Source organism: Rhineura floridana, chromosome 2, assembly GCF_030035675.1.
Source record: "Rhineura floridana isolate rRhiFlo1 chromosome 2, rRhiFlo1.hap2, whole genome shotgun sequence".
Lineage (NCBI taxonomy): Eukaryota > Metazoa > Chordata > Lepidosauria > Squamata > Rhineuridae > Rhineura > Rhineura floridana.
Genome location: NC_084481.1, coordinates 165,180,852 through 165,195,589, shown reverse-complemented (window position 1 = coordinate 165,195,589; position 14,738 = coordinate 165,180,852). Strand labels below are relative to the sequence as shown.

The following is a 14,738-nucleotide window of genomic DNA, read 5'->3' as shown; positions in this document are numbered from 1 at the left end:
CATGTGAACTGTTAACATGGTCTATGTGGGGATGCCTTTTAAGAATTTTCAGAAATTACAACTGGTGCAAAATATGAGTACCAGGATGTGGAATGGAGCAAACCACATATATTATTTTGAAACATCTACACTGTTCCAGTTAATTTCTGGGTCCAATTCACAGTGCTGGTCTGGATTTTTAAAGTCACAAGCAGACAGCACCCGATGTACTTAAAAGAACCCCTTCCTTCCATAGAAACCTATTCATTCTTTACAATCTTTTCAGAGTCCCTTTTGTGGATTCCTTTACCATTTGAAGTACAGTGGGGTCAGTGGCGCCACCAGTACAGGGCTTTGGGGCAGAGATCCAGGGCCCTACTCAGCAGAATGGCCCAGTGTAGCAGGGCTGGCTTAACTGAAGTAATACACATTACAAAGTAGTGACATTACCATGTTAAGAACCCCCTCTAAGAATATTAACTAACTAAGAATATTAACTAACTTAAGAGTCTAACATTACGTGGGTTGGAGGAGTGTATCTGAGATGGAGTCTTTTCCTATAGATTTTGCAACATTTTCAGGTATGGTCAGGGAGTCACGAAATCCAGGTCACAAACACTAGTGTCACAAAACAAAAAAACTCCAAACAATAAAATTTGTCAACAGAGCCAAGAATGCTGACATCCTACCAGACAGCTACAGATAATAGGCTTCAGAAGTGCAATTAAGACCAGCAATTGTGCCTAGAAATTAGCTTTACATTGTCCTCCAAGCTCACAGTAGTTTTTAAAACTTCAAATGTTAAAAGCTTCTTATCAGTTAGAGCAGAACTAGATGTTACAAGGGAAACATGAGTTCCCAGGAGGTCACCCATCCAAGCATTGTCCAGATCCAGACCTGCTTAACCTTACACAATCACAACATCAAGTGCCTTCAGACCATGTTTGGGCCAAAGAGCCTTCCCAGAAAAATAAACAAACAAATGCTGAAAATCCTTGGAGGAGATTTTTGAGGCTGTGCAAAGAGGCACACCAGATGCTCAGTAACAACACATCCAACTTTTATATCAAGATATATGGAGATGGAATGCACACTCACCTACCACCACAAGCTTAAAATAGAGTCAACAACATGTTCTTTACAGGCAAGGCTCAAAGCACTCAGCCACAAAGAAATACATCATTTATTGTAATTATTTCTCTAACTACAGATTTATTGCCTCAATGAGACAGCTTGCTTATAAAAAGCTTTGAAAGTGAAATGGGATAAGTATCTTTAATATGCATAATAATTCCACAAGTTATCAAGGAAATGCACTTGTACAAAACAGGAACCTCCTGGGCAAGGGAAATAAATAAAATAGTGACAGCAGAAGATGAAACAGAAGATGACACAAGAATACAGAGCCGCATACTAAATCGCAGTGTATTCATTTTCAAATGTCAGGTGCAAGAACAGTCAATGCTTAGAAAGTAAAAGGCAATCCAAGCTCATAAACTCTGGAGCTGCAATGCACTCATTAACATAAATATACGATAAAACTGTAACTCTTCTGCCAACAGCTATGGTAGAAACAAGAGCCAATTCCCCATCAAGTTTCACTCTAGTCCCTATCCAGAAACCAGGGAGTCTTGATTATGTTAATTAGATGTCTTTGAAGTATGTTTAATATGCATAATGACTCCACAAATTATCAGGGAAATGCACTTGTACAAAACAGGGACCTCCTGGGCAAGGGAAGATAAATAAAATAAATAAACCAGTGACAGCCTATGTACCATATGTAGCTGCAGAAGTGCATGTTTATTCTGGGGCAAAGGACATGAGCAATTGGCATAGGGGGGAAGACATCTAATTTTTCTCTAGGGGATTTTTTTTAATGAAAGAGCATTCAGTCATATAAGCCCCAGCTGCAGTCTGAAATTGTCCAAGCCAAACACAGATTTTTCATCTCATTTGAGGCTAAAATAGGGCTGATCAGTGCCAACAGGGAGCCCTTTGGCTGCACTAGGGAGTTCCCAATGGACAGCCCCACTGGGATTGGCTGCACTAGGAAGTTCCCAGAGCAGCACTTACTTGAAGCTCCAGATTGTTTCTTTTTTATCTATGCTATATTTGACATCATATAGGGCATTTCGTATGGGGCAGGTGGGTATTGTTTGGGTTAAAAAGATCATATGAGCCAAACTGGGATCCACACATGGGCTTGAGCATGACCACCCCTGCTGTAGTCTGTATCCCAATGTTTCTGTTGTTTCCCACTCATAGCTAGCTTACCCTTTCCCTTTAGCTGCAGGAGGGAATAAAAATGAGTCTTTACCTCCCATCAGCTCCTAGCCTTCTTGGGCCACTTAAGTGTAGCTTCCCTAACAAAAGATTGCCTGGCTACTTTGCCAGGAACTATTAAGGGAGTCTCCAGCACTACCTGTGCCTCCATTAATCCTCTCCTGTTCAAACCCCCACTCTTACATCATTACTATAGGAATCCCGTTCAGAAGCCCAGAACAACAGTCTGAAGGCTCTAAATATAGTGGGTGGAGTCCATGCTAGTCCTACTCAGAGTAGACCCATTGACCCAGGCTATTAATGGTCATTAATTTTAAAGGGCCTATTCTGAGTGGGACATAGGACTTAGTTGAATACAGCCCTATTTTAATCAATCACATCCCAGTCAGAGGTATGCACTTCGGTATCTAACTTATTTAAATGAGAGAGTTAAGGCCATCATGCTAAACTCTGGCTGGATCATGTCCTTTGCTTCTTAAGAGCCTAAAAATATCAAGGGCTTGAAGAAGGCATCGTTATAGAAGCTATCAAAATAAATGTTGTACAAAACAGGAATCTCCATAAACCATTTTTGGAGCCAGAGCCTGTTCTTGAAAATACATCAAATTCTCCTTTCTTTGAAATTAGTAATGGACATCCTACCAACTTCCAATGGGCAGGTTTGGGCAAATTGTTGACTCTTATTTCCTGTTTACTGTTCTCCGATCTGAAATCACTACATTTTCTACAACAAGATTAAGAATGTGAAAACAGCCTTGCTGAATCAGACCAATGGTCTATATAATACAGCTTCCTGTTTCCCACAGTGACCAACCAGGTGCCTATGGAAAGCCCACAAACAGTACATGTGGACAATAGCTCTCTTCCATGGTTCCCAAGCAACCTGCGTTCAGAGAGGCGTACTCCTTCTGATACTGGAGATAGCATATAGCTATAATGCCTAAAGGTAAAGGTGTCCCCACACTTATAGTGCGAGTCGTTTCCAACTCTTAGGGTGACATCTTGCAATGTTTACTAGGCAGACCATATATATGGGGTGGGATTGCCAGTTCCTTCCCCGGCCTTTCTTTACCCCCCAGCATATGCCGGGTACTCATTTTACCGACCATGGATGGATGGAAGGCTGAGTGGACCTCGACCCCTTTTACCAGAGATTCGACTTCCTCCTTCCATTGGAATCAAACTCCGCCCGTGAGCAGAGCTTCGGCTGCGTTACTGCCGCTTACCACTCTGTGCCATGGAGGATCTGTAGCTATAATGACTAGTAGCCACTTATTCTCTATTAATCTGTAGATTCTTTACAATTTATCATCTCTCTAAATATCTATATATCTATATCTACGTATATATCTGGCATTTTTTGTCATGGCCTTGGGCTAGTACAGTAAATTTATTATTGATTGATATAAATGGCGTCCACATGCTGCACTTCCAAGCTAGATTTTACCACCACACATCTTCTGAAAGCAACCTGGCTGATACCTTTACTCCTCTAGCTGTAGAAACAGCAACTCTCAGTACTTACCGCTGATGTGGAAGAAGGTATCACTGATAATAGAAGCAGTAGGAATAGAAACGTCATCATATCCTGTTGGGAGTGAAAACAGATTTACTCATCACTGAAGAACAAATTCATGTTAGCCAAATTCACATTAGCTAAATTATTGTTTAAAACAATTCTTTTACCAGTTTTACCAGGTAGGCTTGATGTTATTGGGAGGTGAGGGGGTACCTTGGGCAACATACCCTTAGCAGGACATAAGGGGCACTACCTCTTCAGTTGCACTCTTCCTCAGAGTTAAACATGCATGGCTACCAAGGAGACACGCTGAGGTGGCTGCCAGGAATAGCTTGCCCAGTGGGGTGGAGCCACAGCTATAATCTACTGGCAGCAGAGTCAGTGCCACTTCCGGGGGGGCTGCAAGGTGGGACCTGTTCAGATGCACCTGTGGAGTCAATCCAGTGGTCCCACTCCTGCCTCTGCTCAGATGCTTGAAAAGGTCAGATAAGCAGGCAAAGAGGAGGACCAGCAGCTAGGCCAAAAGACTCCAGTGAAGCCCCTATTGGTGTGTAGGCCATGGCAAGTGCCCTGGTTTTGATTTCAATAAAATATTTTCAAAGCAGCTTTCAACTTCTGTTGTTTAAAGCAGAAAAAAGTCAGCAAAACAGCATTTCTCAGCACCTGGCAACACCTCAAGAAGCCACCTAAAAGCCAATGTAAAAAAATTAATAAAAAACATGGGAAAATACAATCACTTTATCAAGCACCCAAAGATTATCACGTCTGGCACAAGGCAATCTAATAAGAGAAGAGAGTTCCATAGCTGAAGCATCACCAAAAAGGCCCTCTCCTCATAGAAGACTATTGTAAGAAAAATAGCATATATAGTATCTGACTAAGTCAGAACAGACCTACTGAAATCCATAGATGTGACCAACTTACGTCCAATGATTGCAGTGGGTCTACTCTGAGTATGACTTAATCAGATACAACCCACAGAATAAAAATAGCAATGCAAAATTATTGCACCACAAACAATAACATGGCATCCGTCATTACAAGCCATGCTAGGCATGTAACATTCCAAATCCTTGGCCTCCCATTTTCCTAGAAGTTGCAGCAAAAGCTACATTATAAATAACATATCTATTGATTAAAACTGTCTCCTTTTAGGAAATATACATGTCCGAGAGTTGGAAAAGATTGCATGAGGATAAAAGATAGATCAGAACTGCCTGCTAGCTGCCTCTCTTAGCAGAACATAACATTTAATTGATGAAGGAGATATTAGAGAGAAACTGATCAGTGAGCATATAAAAAAATATGCTGCACTGGAACAAAAAGATAGTTATACGTCTTTTGCCACCCAGAGAAATCAAGGATAAGACAACTGTTAAAGTTTCACACACCTGAGGTTATATCAGACTCCCCCATCTCTCTATCTCTCTCCATCCCCCCAAATGCAGCTGTCCACAAATTCAAGCCAAGGAATTGATGGCTAGCTTAAACAAGCTTCTCTGTCATTCAGTTTGTTATCTCTGGCAACAGGTACTCAGCATAACAAATGCAAGCTGATGTACCATAAGATATTGCACCTCTAGATTAGCAGCACTTTAGGAGTAAACATCATGTTATATGCAAACGCATGCAATCAATATTACTTGGACAAGTGGAGTGGACAACTGGCAGGTGGGCAAGTCAAGAGGAAACACTTCCTTACCTCTCTGATACTTCTCCACTTTAAATACATCCATTTACAAACAATGCTTTGTTAGCCCCTCAGAAGGTTACATTTTATTTCATTTTGTTGTGTAACTTGTTTCACACTATTCCCTTGTTCCGTTAACGGTTATATCTTAAATAACTGTCTTCTGTCTATTTGAAGCGAGCATGAAGGGTTCTGCAGTGACAATGTGAGGATCTATCTATCTGTCTGTCTATCTATCTATCTGTCTATCTATCTGTCTATCTATCTGTCTATCTATCTGTCTATCTATCGTCTATCTATCGTCTATCTATCATCCATCTATCATCTATCATCTATCATCTATCATCTATCATCTATCATCTATCATCTATCATCTATCATCTATCATCTATCATCTATCATCTATCATCTATCATCTATCTATCTACAGAGACAGTAGGCCTTTTAAATTAATTCTTACACACTTCAAGGGCTGTAGGGTTTGGGAATGCACTGCTGGGGTTCCCCGGCAAGTAAAAGCTAGGCTGGTAAAAACTTGAGAGGAATTTTCTAGCTTCTCAGGGTCACTGTGTTTTGAAGGGCAGGGCAAGTGGGACAGAATGCACCCTGTGGCAATGTCATCTTTCCCCCCCTCAATGGGGTGTACTGCTTGTCATTGTTGACATGGTTCTTTTCATTTGCAAGCCTGAGGGTTTACCTCCTACACCACAAAAGGGCTTGGCTATTTGAACTCAGGCTGATAAAGTGGCATGTAACAAAACAGCAAACTTATACTCAGACTGATTGCATTTATTTGTCGATACTCAGCATTTCCTTTAAATTTGTTCTTGGCAATAAGAAAAACACCAGCATAAGGGAGGAGATAGGACATGCTCTTTCTTGTCTTCCATCCCAGCTTCGCAACTCTTAGTTAGCATTTCTCTCTTTCTCTGCACTATTCCCTGAATGTGGCTTCTTCACAATTTGTACACGAAGTACCATCTACACAAGTCACATCTTTGGTAATCTACAGTGCATAGGCCTCAGTTTCAATCTAGACATGATGACTACAGTAGTCTAGTTGCAGATTTTAAGAAACAAAAATGTTTAAGAGGTGTATCATACACTTAACACACACACATCCATTCAAACATCTTCCTCCATTATACTAAAGAAGAGTGGTCTACTTCTCCCTTACTTTTGTGAGACAGTATGCTGCAGTGATTAGTGTTAGACTAGGGTTCAGGTGCAGACTGGTAAGCGGCAGTAACACAGCTCTGCTCACGGCCGGAGTTCGATTCCAACGGAAGGAGGAAGTCAAATCTCTGGTAAAAGGGGTCGAGGTCCACTCAGCCTTCCATCCATCCGTGGTCGGTAAAATGAGTACCCGGCATATGCTGGGGGGTAAAGAAAGGCCGGGGAAGGAACTGGCAATCCCACCCCATATATACGGTCTGCCTAGTAAACATCGCAAGGTCACCCTAATAGTCGGAAACGACTCGCACTATAAGTGCGGGGACACCTTTACCTTTACCTTTAGGGTTCAGACCTGCACTCAGCTATGAAATTCACTGGGCAACCTTGAGTCAGTTTCTAACTTTCAGCCTAATTTGAAAGCTTGTGGTGGTGGTAAAATATGTGTGGGGAGAAAAACATGTACGATGAGCTCTTTGGAGGAAGGGAGGGTTAAGAAAGTAAAAAATAAAAAAAATACTTATCTTCATGTGAAGCTGCCTTATACTAAGTTGGTCCTTTTTTCAAATTTAACTCAGTGGAGCATCAACTCTTGCGGATGGTGTTAAGAGTCACTCCCAGTCAGGAGATTTCACAGCTGCTGCAAAATGTCCTTGGTTATTTGGTGCTAAGTCATCTCTCACATCTGGGCAGAGGTACATGTGAAGAGCAGGTAGTGGTAGTAGAGGAAATAATCTTATTTTTTTCTCATTGTACTGTCACACAGGAGATCATAAACTTGTATAGCATTTTATAATCTGCAGAACTATGTATTGTGGCAGTGGATCAGTGCATAAATATTGTTCTCTGTCATTGAATTTTCACATGTTTTAGAAGTGCTATAACCCATTGCTTTCTCCTGCTGAGCCCCCGAGATTGTAAAATCCTTGGGGGACTGGAACCTTTTTTGTGTTTATACAGTTCTGTAAGGCACTGCATACACTGATAGTGTGGAATAAATGATACGACAAATGGGTTGGACCTAAAGAGGCATGTGCAGATTTGTGGGCATGCACAGAATGGCTCCTTTCCATCCATGTTTCCACTGCAGCATTTTCCACACATGCATGAGCACACACACCCCTGAAATGCTCAGGGAGGTCAGGTGACCCTGCAAAGCAGGATACAATGCAGCAGGATTGTGCTTAGAAAAAAAAGAGAAACCCCTCTCCCCAGAAGTAGAAGCACCTTCCACTCACGTACACGGTGCTTGGATCCTGTTTCCTTAATTCCATATTAGCACCTGGCTACTCAATGCAGCTCTGGAGGGATAAATGTCTTGTCCATACAACAGATGGGTTGGCTCTGCTTCTCAACTATTTTAAATTTTCAGATGCAGTAAGGAGATCCCACTCAAAGCACATTTCCGATACATGTAGTAGATTTCATCCTAGTAGTCAGAGCAGAGGTGGGGAAGCTTTTTGGGTCTAGGGGCCAGATCTTTGTCTGGCCCCATCCTGCAAGGCCAGCTTTGACAGGTGGGTGGGACAACCCACCTATTAATCTCATGACATTATTATCAAAATTCCTTGTGCAGGGTTCCCAAGTGCACAACACCCAGTTGATATCGGGCGCTTGGGAACCCCAGCGCAAGGAGTATTGCCAGCCCTATGCGCCACGCTCTGGGAAGTGCAGAGCATAGGGTTGGCAAAGTGCTTATTTCTCCCCTCCCTCATCAGCTCATGGGGGAGAGAAAGATGGCTGTATTTTTGGAAGCATTGGCTGTGAGAGGGAGTGTCAGACCTGTGACCTGGGTTCACACCCTCACTCAGTTAAGCTCAGTGGGCCACTCATTGTCTCTCAGCAAATCCTACCTCACAGGGTTGTTGTGAAGATAAAATGGGGAGGGGAGAAAACTGTGTGCACTACTTTGAGCTCTGTAGAAGAAAGATAGGATGTAAGTGTAGGTAAGTAAGCAAACATTTCACAGAAGAACATAAGCCCATAATTATCATCTTAGTTTTGATTCTACAGGGAGGACAATAATCCTGAGGAAAATTAGCACTACAGTCTATACACTTACAAGCCCAGATACTATCCCTGAACCATTAATGCAAAGAGTTTTTGGAGAATGTGCATTTGTGTGATCTCTCTTGGCACTGCAACACATGAAACACATGAGGAACTGACTGTGTGATCAGAACAAAATAACTGTGTTGCTAGAAATAAAACGTGTTTGTCCTGCAAAGAGGAATCACCGTGTTTTCACAAAAGCATCCACAAAACTAAGGCTATAAACACAGTAGTTGCCAGATCAAAATGTTTCCATTACCCACACCTGCAGGAGGAGGGGGTTAATCTGCCAATCAGTTGTGAAATCTCTTTGAAGCTGGATTTAAAAAAGCACACATTCAAGGAGTTCCCACCAGGTTTTACAGCAAAAAGGGACAGGGTTTGACTAGTATTGTATGTCCCTGTTTTCAGGAGGATGCACTGGAACTGGCAGAACAGCGAGTGTGTTTCTATTCTAAGGTTCTTTTCTTGTAGGGATTAATGTAGAAATAAACAAGCAGTGGCAGAATTTTCCCACACAAGGTAATTTGTCTCTGCATGGAGAATGTTTTTTGTACAAGTTAGCAGACATAGAAATACAAAGGTGTGTTCACATAAAACAAAAACTGCTAAATGAAACCTTCAGTTTATATATATATACACACACACATATATACACGCTCTATGATGAAACCGAACTGGCATACTGGGGGTAAGAAAACTTTTTCTGCAGTGGACTATGCTTTTTTGATTCACCTTTGCAATGTTCATAGCTTTCCTTGTCTTTTGATGCTCTCAATCTTCCTTACAAAAGTTCTGGCTCTATTAGTCTGCATTATGGACTAAGTTTTCTGACTTCCCAAGCAGTTAAATTTTATTTGCTTTACAGGCTGTTTAAAAAACCTTGAGAAACCTGATCAAGTTTCTTTGACCAGGTGGATTGTTGATCTGAACTAGACTCCATCAGTCTGCGGAGGGGCTCTTTTACTTACCCACCCACAGGGGATCATATAAATTATCACCTGTGTATACTGCAAAGTTAAATCAGATTTAATTGTTATGACACCCCAACCCTCACAGAGAGCCCTGGGAACGAATGCTTTGTGATATATATAAATAATTATCACCAAGAATTTTCTTCACCCTCATAAAAGGTTTCCAGGGAGGATGGAATGACAGTGAATATTGGTGCAAATTCAATTTATATCCGTGATGTAGATGTCACCTTAGAAGAACAGAGTCTTCCATGAGGTCTCAGAAGATATCATTAACCCCACAGTGTGGTATACTACATATACTTTTAAGGGGCTTATAATGGAAGTCTAGTTTGCCCTCCAATACTTTGCCTGGGGTGGTTTACTACCACCCTATGTGGCTCTTGTTTGTTTCAGCATTGGCCCAGTTCACATATCATATAACCATCAATAAAATAAACTATGGTTTGATGTGAATGAGCAGCATGGGAGAAACAAGCCACAAGTCCAGGTTTAGAGATAATGACAAGCCAAACTATGACTTGTTTCCTCCCCAGAATGGCAAAGTGCCTGTGATTTCAGCAGCATGCATCAGCACACTGCTCATTCACAGGTTAATGTGGCATGCAAACCACATTTGGTTTGTTATAGCATGTGGTGGTCTATATAAGCTCCTCTGCCTTGCTACAAGAAAATTATGTCTGCATGTGTTGTCCCTAATAAAAGCAAAGCTGGCCATGTATGCAAGCCCTCAACACTTACGACATAATAGCCTTTTCCAAGCAGTAAGCAATGAATGCAAGTCAGGGGGCAACATTGTGGCAGCAGGCTTAGCCCCCCCCCCCACCAGCACTGTATGCATTTATTGGAAGGTCAGAAAAGACCTCTGCACATTCACCTTTATGCATAGAGAGCTTTCCATGCATTCAAGAACTTTGCTTTTGTAGGTTGGGGTGGGAATGAAGTTCAGTGGTAGGACACATGATTTGCATGCAGAAAGTTCCCAGTTGCATCCCTGGCATCTCCCAGTACAGCCGGGAAAGATCCCTGCCTGGAACTTTAAAAAAAAGCTTCTGTCAGTCAGAGTCAGACAATATTAGTCTGACTCGGTATAAAAGGCAGCATTCCTAAGCACTATCTCTAAGGGCCAAACTTCATGTGATATTGCGTCATGACTGATGTGTACAGTTTCCTATGGTTGGGGTTGGATCAAGAATGCATCCTGAAACAGAAAACCTGAATAGGTAAAGGGGCTTGTAAACCTTTTATCCTCTGGCGGTTTCAGCTCACAGAAATCAGGCACATTACACATGTTTGCATGCATGCATGGCATCCTATGTGTGGCAGCAGAGCACAAAGCGGAATCTTAGACTCTCAAACAAATTAAACACTCCTTATATGACATCCAAGATCCTTATTGCATATTATACTTCCAAGTACATTTTCTAATTGGAGTGTCATACTGAGTTCAATTTATGAAACTGCCTCATACCGAGTCAGAGTGTTGGCCCATCTAGGTCAGTGCTGTCTACTTTGACTGGGAGTGACTCTCCAGGATTACTAACAAGAGTCCTGACCAGAAGATGCTGAGGACTGAACCAGAGGTCTGCAAAGAAAGCCAATGCTCTGCCATAAGTGTTCTCCTTTCCTTATAATATTCCTTTAATGTTGAAATATTCAATGTAGAGTTATTCAAACACTTGTGGATGTCTGGGGCAGGACAAGTGGGTGATACCAGTTTGCCTCATCCCTGACATCCACATATAGGATGCCAGGTTTACCTGGGAGTCTGTGCGTGTAGATCCTAGCGCATGCAGGCTCCAACCTAATAATTTATACACTCCATTCTGTAGTGTACAGATCATACTGGCTGGGGCCTACATGCGTGTGCATATACGCACACATATATAAGCCCCTATGAAAACATGACATACAATACAGGAACATTAGGGGTATGCTCAATCAACGCTATCCTGACCTCATCTCTGTGTATTGGATCAAACATGCAGTTACCACTGTTTACTTGTAGAACTCATAGAAGTTGGGTTCTGGTTGGCAAAGGTCTGTCTGTAAGGGGGTGCATGTCTAGCAAACACTCTTTATGCACACACTGTGGCAAAAGCCTTTGTCATCAGATCAGGGCTTGCATGAGAATGAACTTCTGCTGATGTGGTGGGACAAATAAATGGAACTTGAATGCTGATGACATTAGCAGGGGGCATGGGAATGAGCATAAAGAGAGGGCCTAAAGACCATAGTCTATGAGGAAGTGGAACAAATAAGAGTATAGAAATGACTGAAGATGTTACGTAAGATCTAAAAATAATTGTAGTCACAGGACATGTTACTGAGCTCTTGTGAATTAATTGATTAGGATCCATACATTATTCATACGTTATTGCTTTGCTTGATACCTCTTCCACACCGACTGGTAGCAGCTCTCCAAGATCAATAGCCACATTTTCCGCAATTATTATTATTTTGCTGGAGATGCCAGGGATTGAGCATAGGATCTTCCTCACACCAAGTGCATGCTCTTAAAGCCATAGGATGAGCCCTCCCTGAAGATGCTGTTTCCCCTTATCTATGCTGGAGAAAAAGCTGCACCTGCTGAATTTCTGCCTCTCTTATGTAGCTGTTAAAGACACTGAACTATTTTCTAGTAGTCAGTTTTATGACATTCTAATTAGAGCCCTGGAATTTTTGATACACACTTAAAAAGAGACCGTCCTAGCAGGTCTGCTAACTTTTCAGCAATGGAGAAAACCGCTTAATAAAGGGAGTAAGAGGCCTGATCCTGCAATCCCTTTCCCACACAAAGGATTTTTTTAAATTTCCCATCAAATCCTGCTTAAAGGATCAAGCGAGTATTTGAGACAGCTCAGGAGAATCTGTGGAATTATTTACACCATCATTTTAGCATGTAGCAACATGATTGTTTAATCAATCCATGCCAACCACCACAGTTTGTGCCAATTGCCACCCACTGCTGTCCACCTTGTGCTAAGCTCAGCTTGTTTTACCATTGGCATTTAAGCGTAACTACACATTTTCATAGGATTGCAGTCTGAATCACAGAAAGCCACTGTTGCCTTTTCAATATGTCAAGCATATACACACAAGTGAGAGTTAAACAGTAGAGGCAGGTGTAGAAAGAAACCAACTGACTTAGTGATACAATAGGTCCAAAACTTGAAATTTAATTCGCACATATACACAAGAGCTGGCTTCTCACCTTTCCCACAAATACAAGATCTGCTGGATGTATATACTGCCTTCTCAGGTCAAAACAGGGAAGATTATCCAAAGACGGACAAGTCAAGTCCATACAAAATGAAAATTCTACCCACTTGCCTCGGTGGGCATGTTATCTAAGCTTCTTCAGTTACTGGACCAATGAATGGGTTAATGGTCACTTTGTATGTGAAGCTGTCTTTTTCTTGCCAGGAAAGATAATGTGTATAATTACAAGACTCCATTCAGCACAACCCTTTATTCCATCTCACTTAACTTTTGTCAAGCTGATTAATAAACAATAATGGGGGGGGGAAACAGTGTGTGGCACGGAGGAGCAAAGAGCCAAGCATTCAGTAATCCAAAACTAAGACTTACCAGCTGCTGCCTGTGTTTGTTCACAGATGATTGCAAGAGGCAGCAATGCTACCCTGGAGCACCACTCAGGTCTTCAGGTCCCCAGCCTTCTTGCTCAGCCAGTGGGCTCTTAAAACCACCTCTCTCTCCTCTAGCTTCTGTATGGTTTCTAATCGTTACTGCACAGGAAAATGAGAGTTGGGTTTCATTTAACCCCTTCCGCTGCAAGAGTTCCTCCAAGGCTTTCCTGTTTTGCTTTCAAAAGCTAGAGTTGTAACCATACGCACATGGAAGAACCAGGCTTTGAATGATTTCCAGCTCTTTAACCCGGGTGTCTTTTAAAAAAACAAAAACAACAACACCACCCCCATACTCACATAATCTGTTGGCTGCACAGGTCGTTGCGAGGGCGGGGCCTTTCTCAATTAAGTTTTATTTTCGCCACAGGCAGCACATCAAAAGAAAAGACAAAGAGACAAGTAGACGGAACAAACTATAATTGCAGCCGTTGTTTCTCATTTCCATTAAATAACCAGGCTTTGCAAGTCACATTTCCTTTGCAACCTGAAAACAGGCCTACACCAAAGTCCACATTTGAACTGTCTTCCCCTCCTGCCCTTTCAAGCTGGGAACATAAACAATCCCAAACCTTGTCCAGGGCTAGATCCATCTTTGCAATGCGATGATTCAAATCTTGGGACTGAACATCACAGAAGTCTGGAAAATATGCAGGGGCAAGTCTTAAGCAGCAAGATACAAATCTGTACTTGAGGAATTTGTTCCTATTTTAATCCACATCTCACAATAAGAATCTCTGTGAAGAGCCAACTGGAAAATAGCTATGGCATTGAGCTGTGTGCATAGAAAGGCTGATGGGAGGAATGCTTGCCAGTACAACTGAGCTTGTAATTCACTAGCATGAAAGAAGTGTATTTCTTTTTCCTCCATTTCTTTCGCCAAGGCCCCCACTGCATTAACAAAATACAAAAATAATATGATAAAATTTGGGGATAATTTTGCAGGCATTTCTTCTGGGGGTCTCCAAAACTCATAGGCCATCTAGCACAGTTAACATGATCAGCTGAGGACAGGGTCTTTGTGGAACCCAATACCAGTCTCTTTATCCATAGAATATTCAGTGCAATTCACATTATACTGGAATCAGGTCTGGTGTAGCACAGCCAGTGTGGTATAGTGGTTAAAGTGTAAGACATGAACTCGGTAGATGGATGTTCCAATCCTCACTCAGCCATAAAACTCACTATGTTGATGTAAGTATTTAAAAAAGGGGAAGAACCAACCTTGTAAGCTGCATTTAGCTCCTTGGGGGAAAGGTGTGATATATGCAGAGCTGATATATTGCCGTTATTTCTTTGTAGTCACTCTTGACAAAAGTTCAGCCATTTCTTGTAGTGCCAAACCTTGTGAAAGAGCCAAAGTTACACTTAAAGCATGTCAGAGCATAGATTTTACAACCATGACATTATTTTATTAG

The 14,738-nt window shown here is 41.8% G+C and overlaps 1 protein-coding gene across 5 annotated transcripts in view; it reads right to left on the bottom strand.

Annotated features, from left to right (window-relative positions):
• The window catches only part of PAPLN (papilin, proteoglycan like sulfated glycoprotein), an 84,914-nt gene extending 70,932 nt beyond the window's left edge, over positions 1 to 13,982 (bottom strand). For 2 of the 5 annotated variants that reach the window (XM_061611236.1, XM_061611240.1), the window contains exons 1-2: positions 10,551 to 10,651; positions 3,791 to 3,853 (exon numbers count right to left, since the gene is read on the bottom strand). In XM_061611236.1, the coding sequence (XP_061467220.1) occupies positions 3,791 to 3,853; positions 10,551 to 10,574 (87 nt within the window). In that variant the 5' untranslated portion in view covers positions 10,575 to 10,651. Of the gene's footprint in view, positions 1 to 3,790; positions 3,854 to 10,550; positions 10,652 to 13,264; positions 13,589 to 13,620 lie in introns of those variants that run through there. The other 3 variants (XM_061611238.1, XM_061611239.1, XM_061611237.1) reach the window with 3 other exon arrangements.
• Between the last annotated feature and the right edge of the window lie 756 nt (positions 13,983 to 14,738).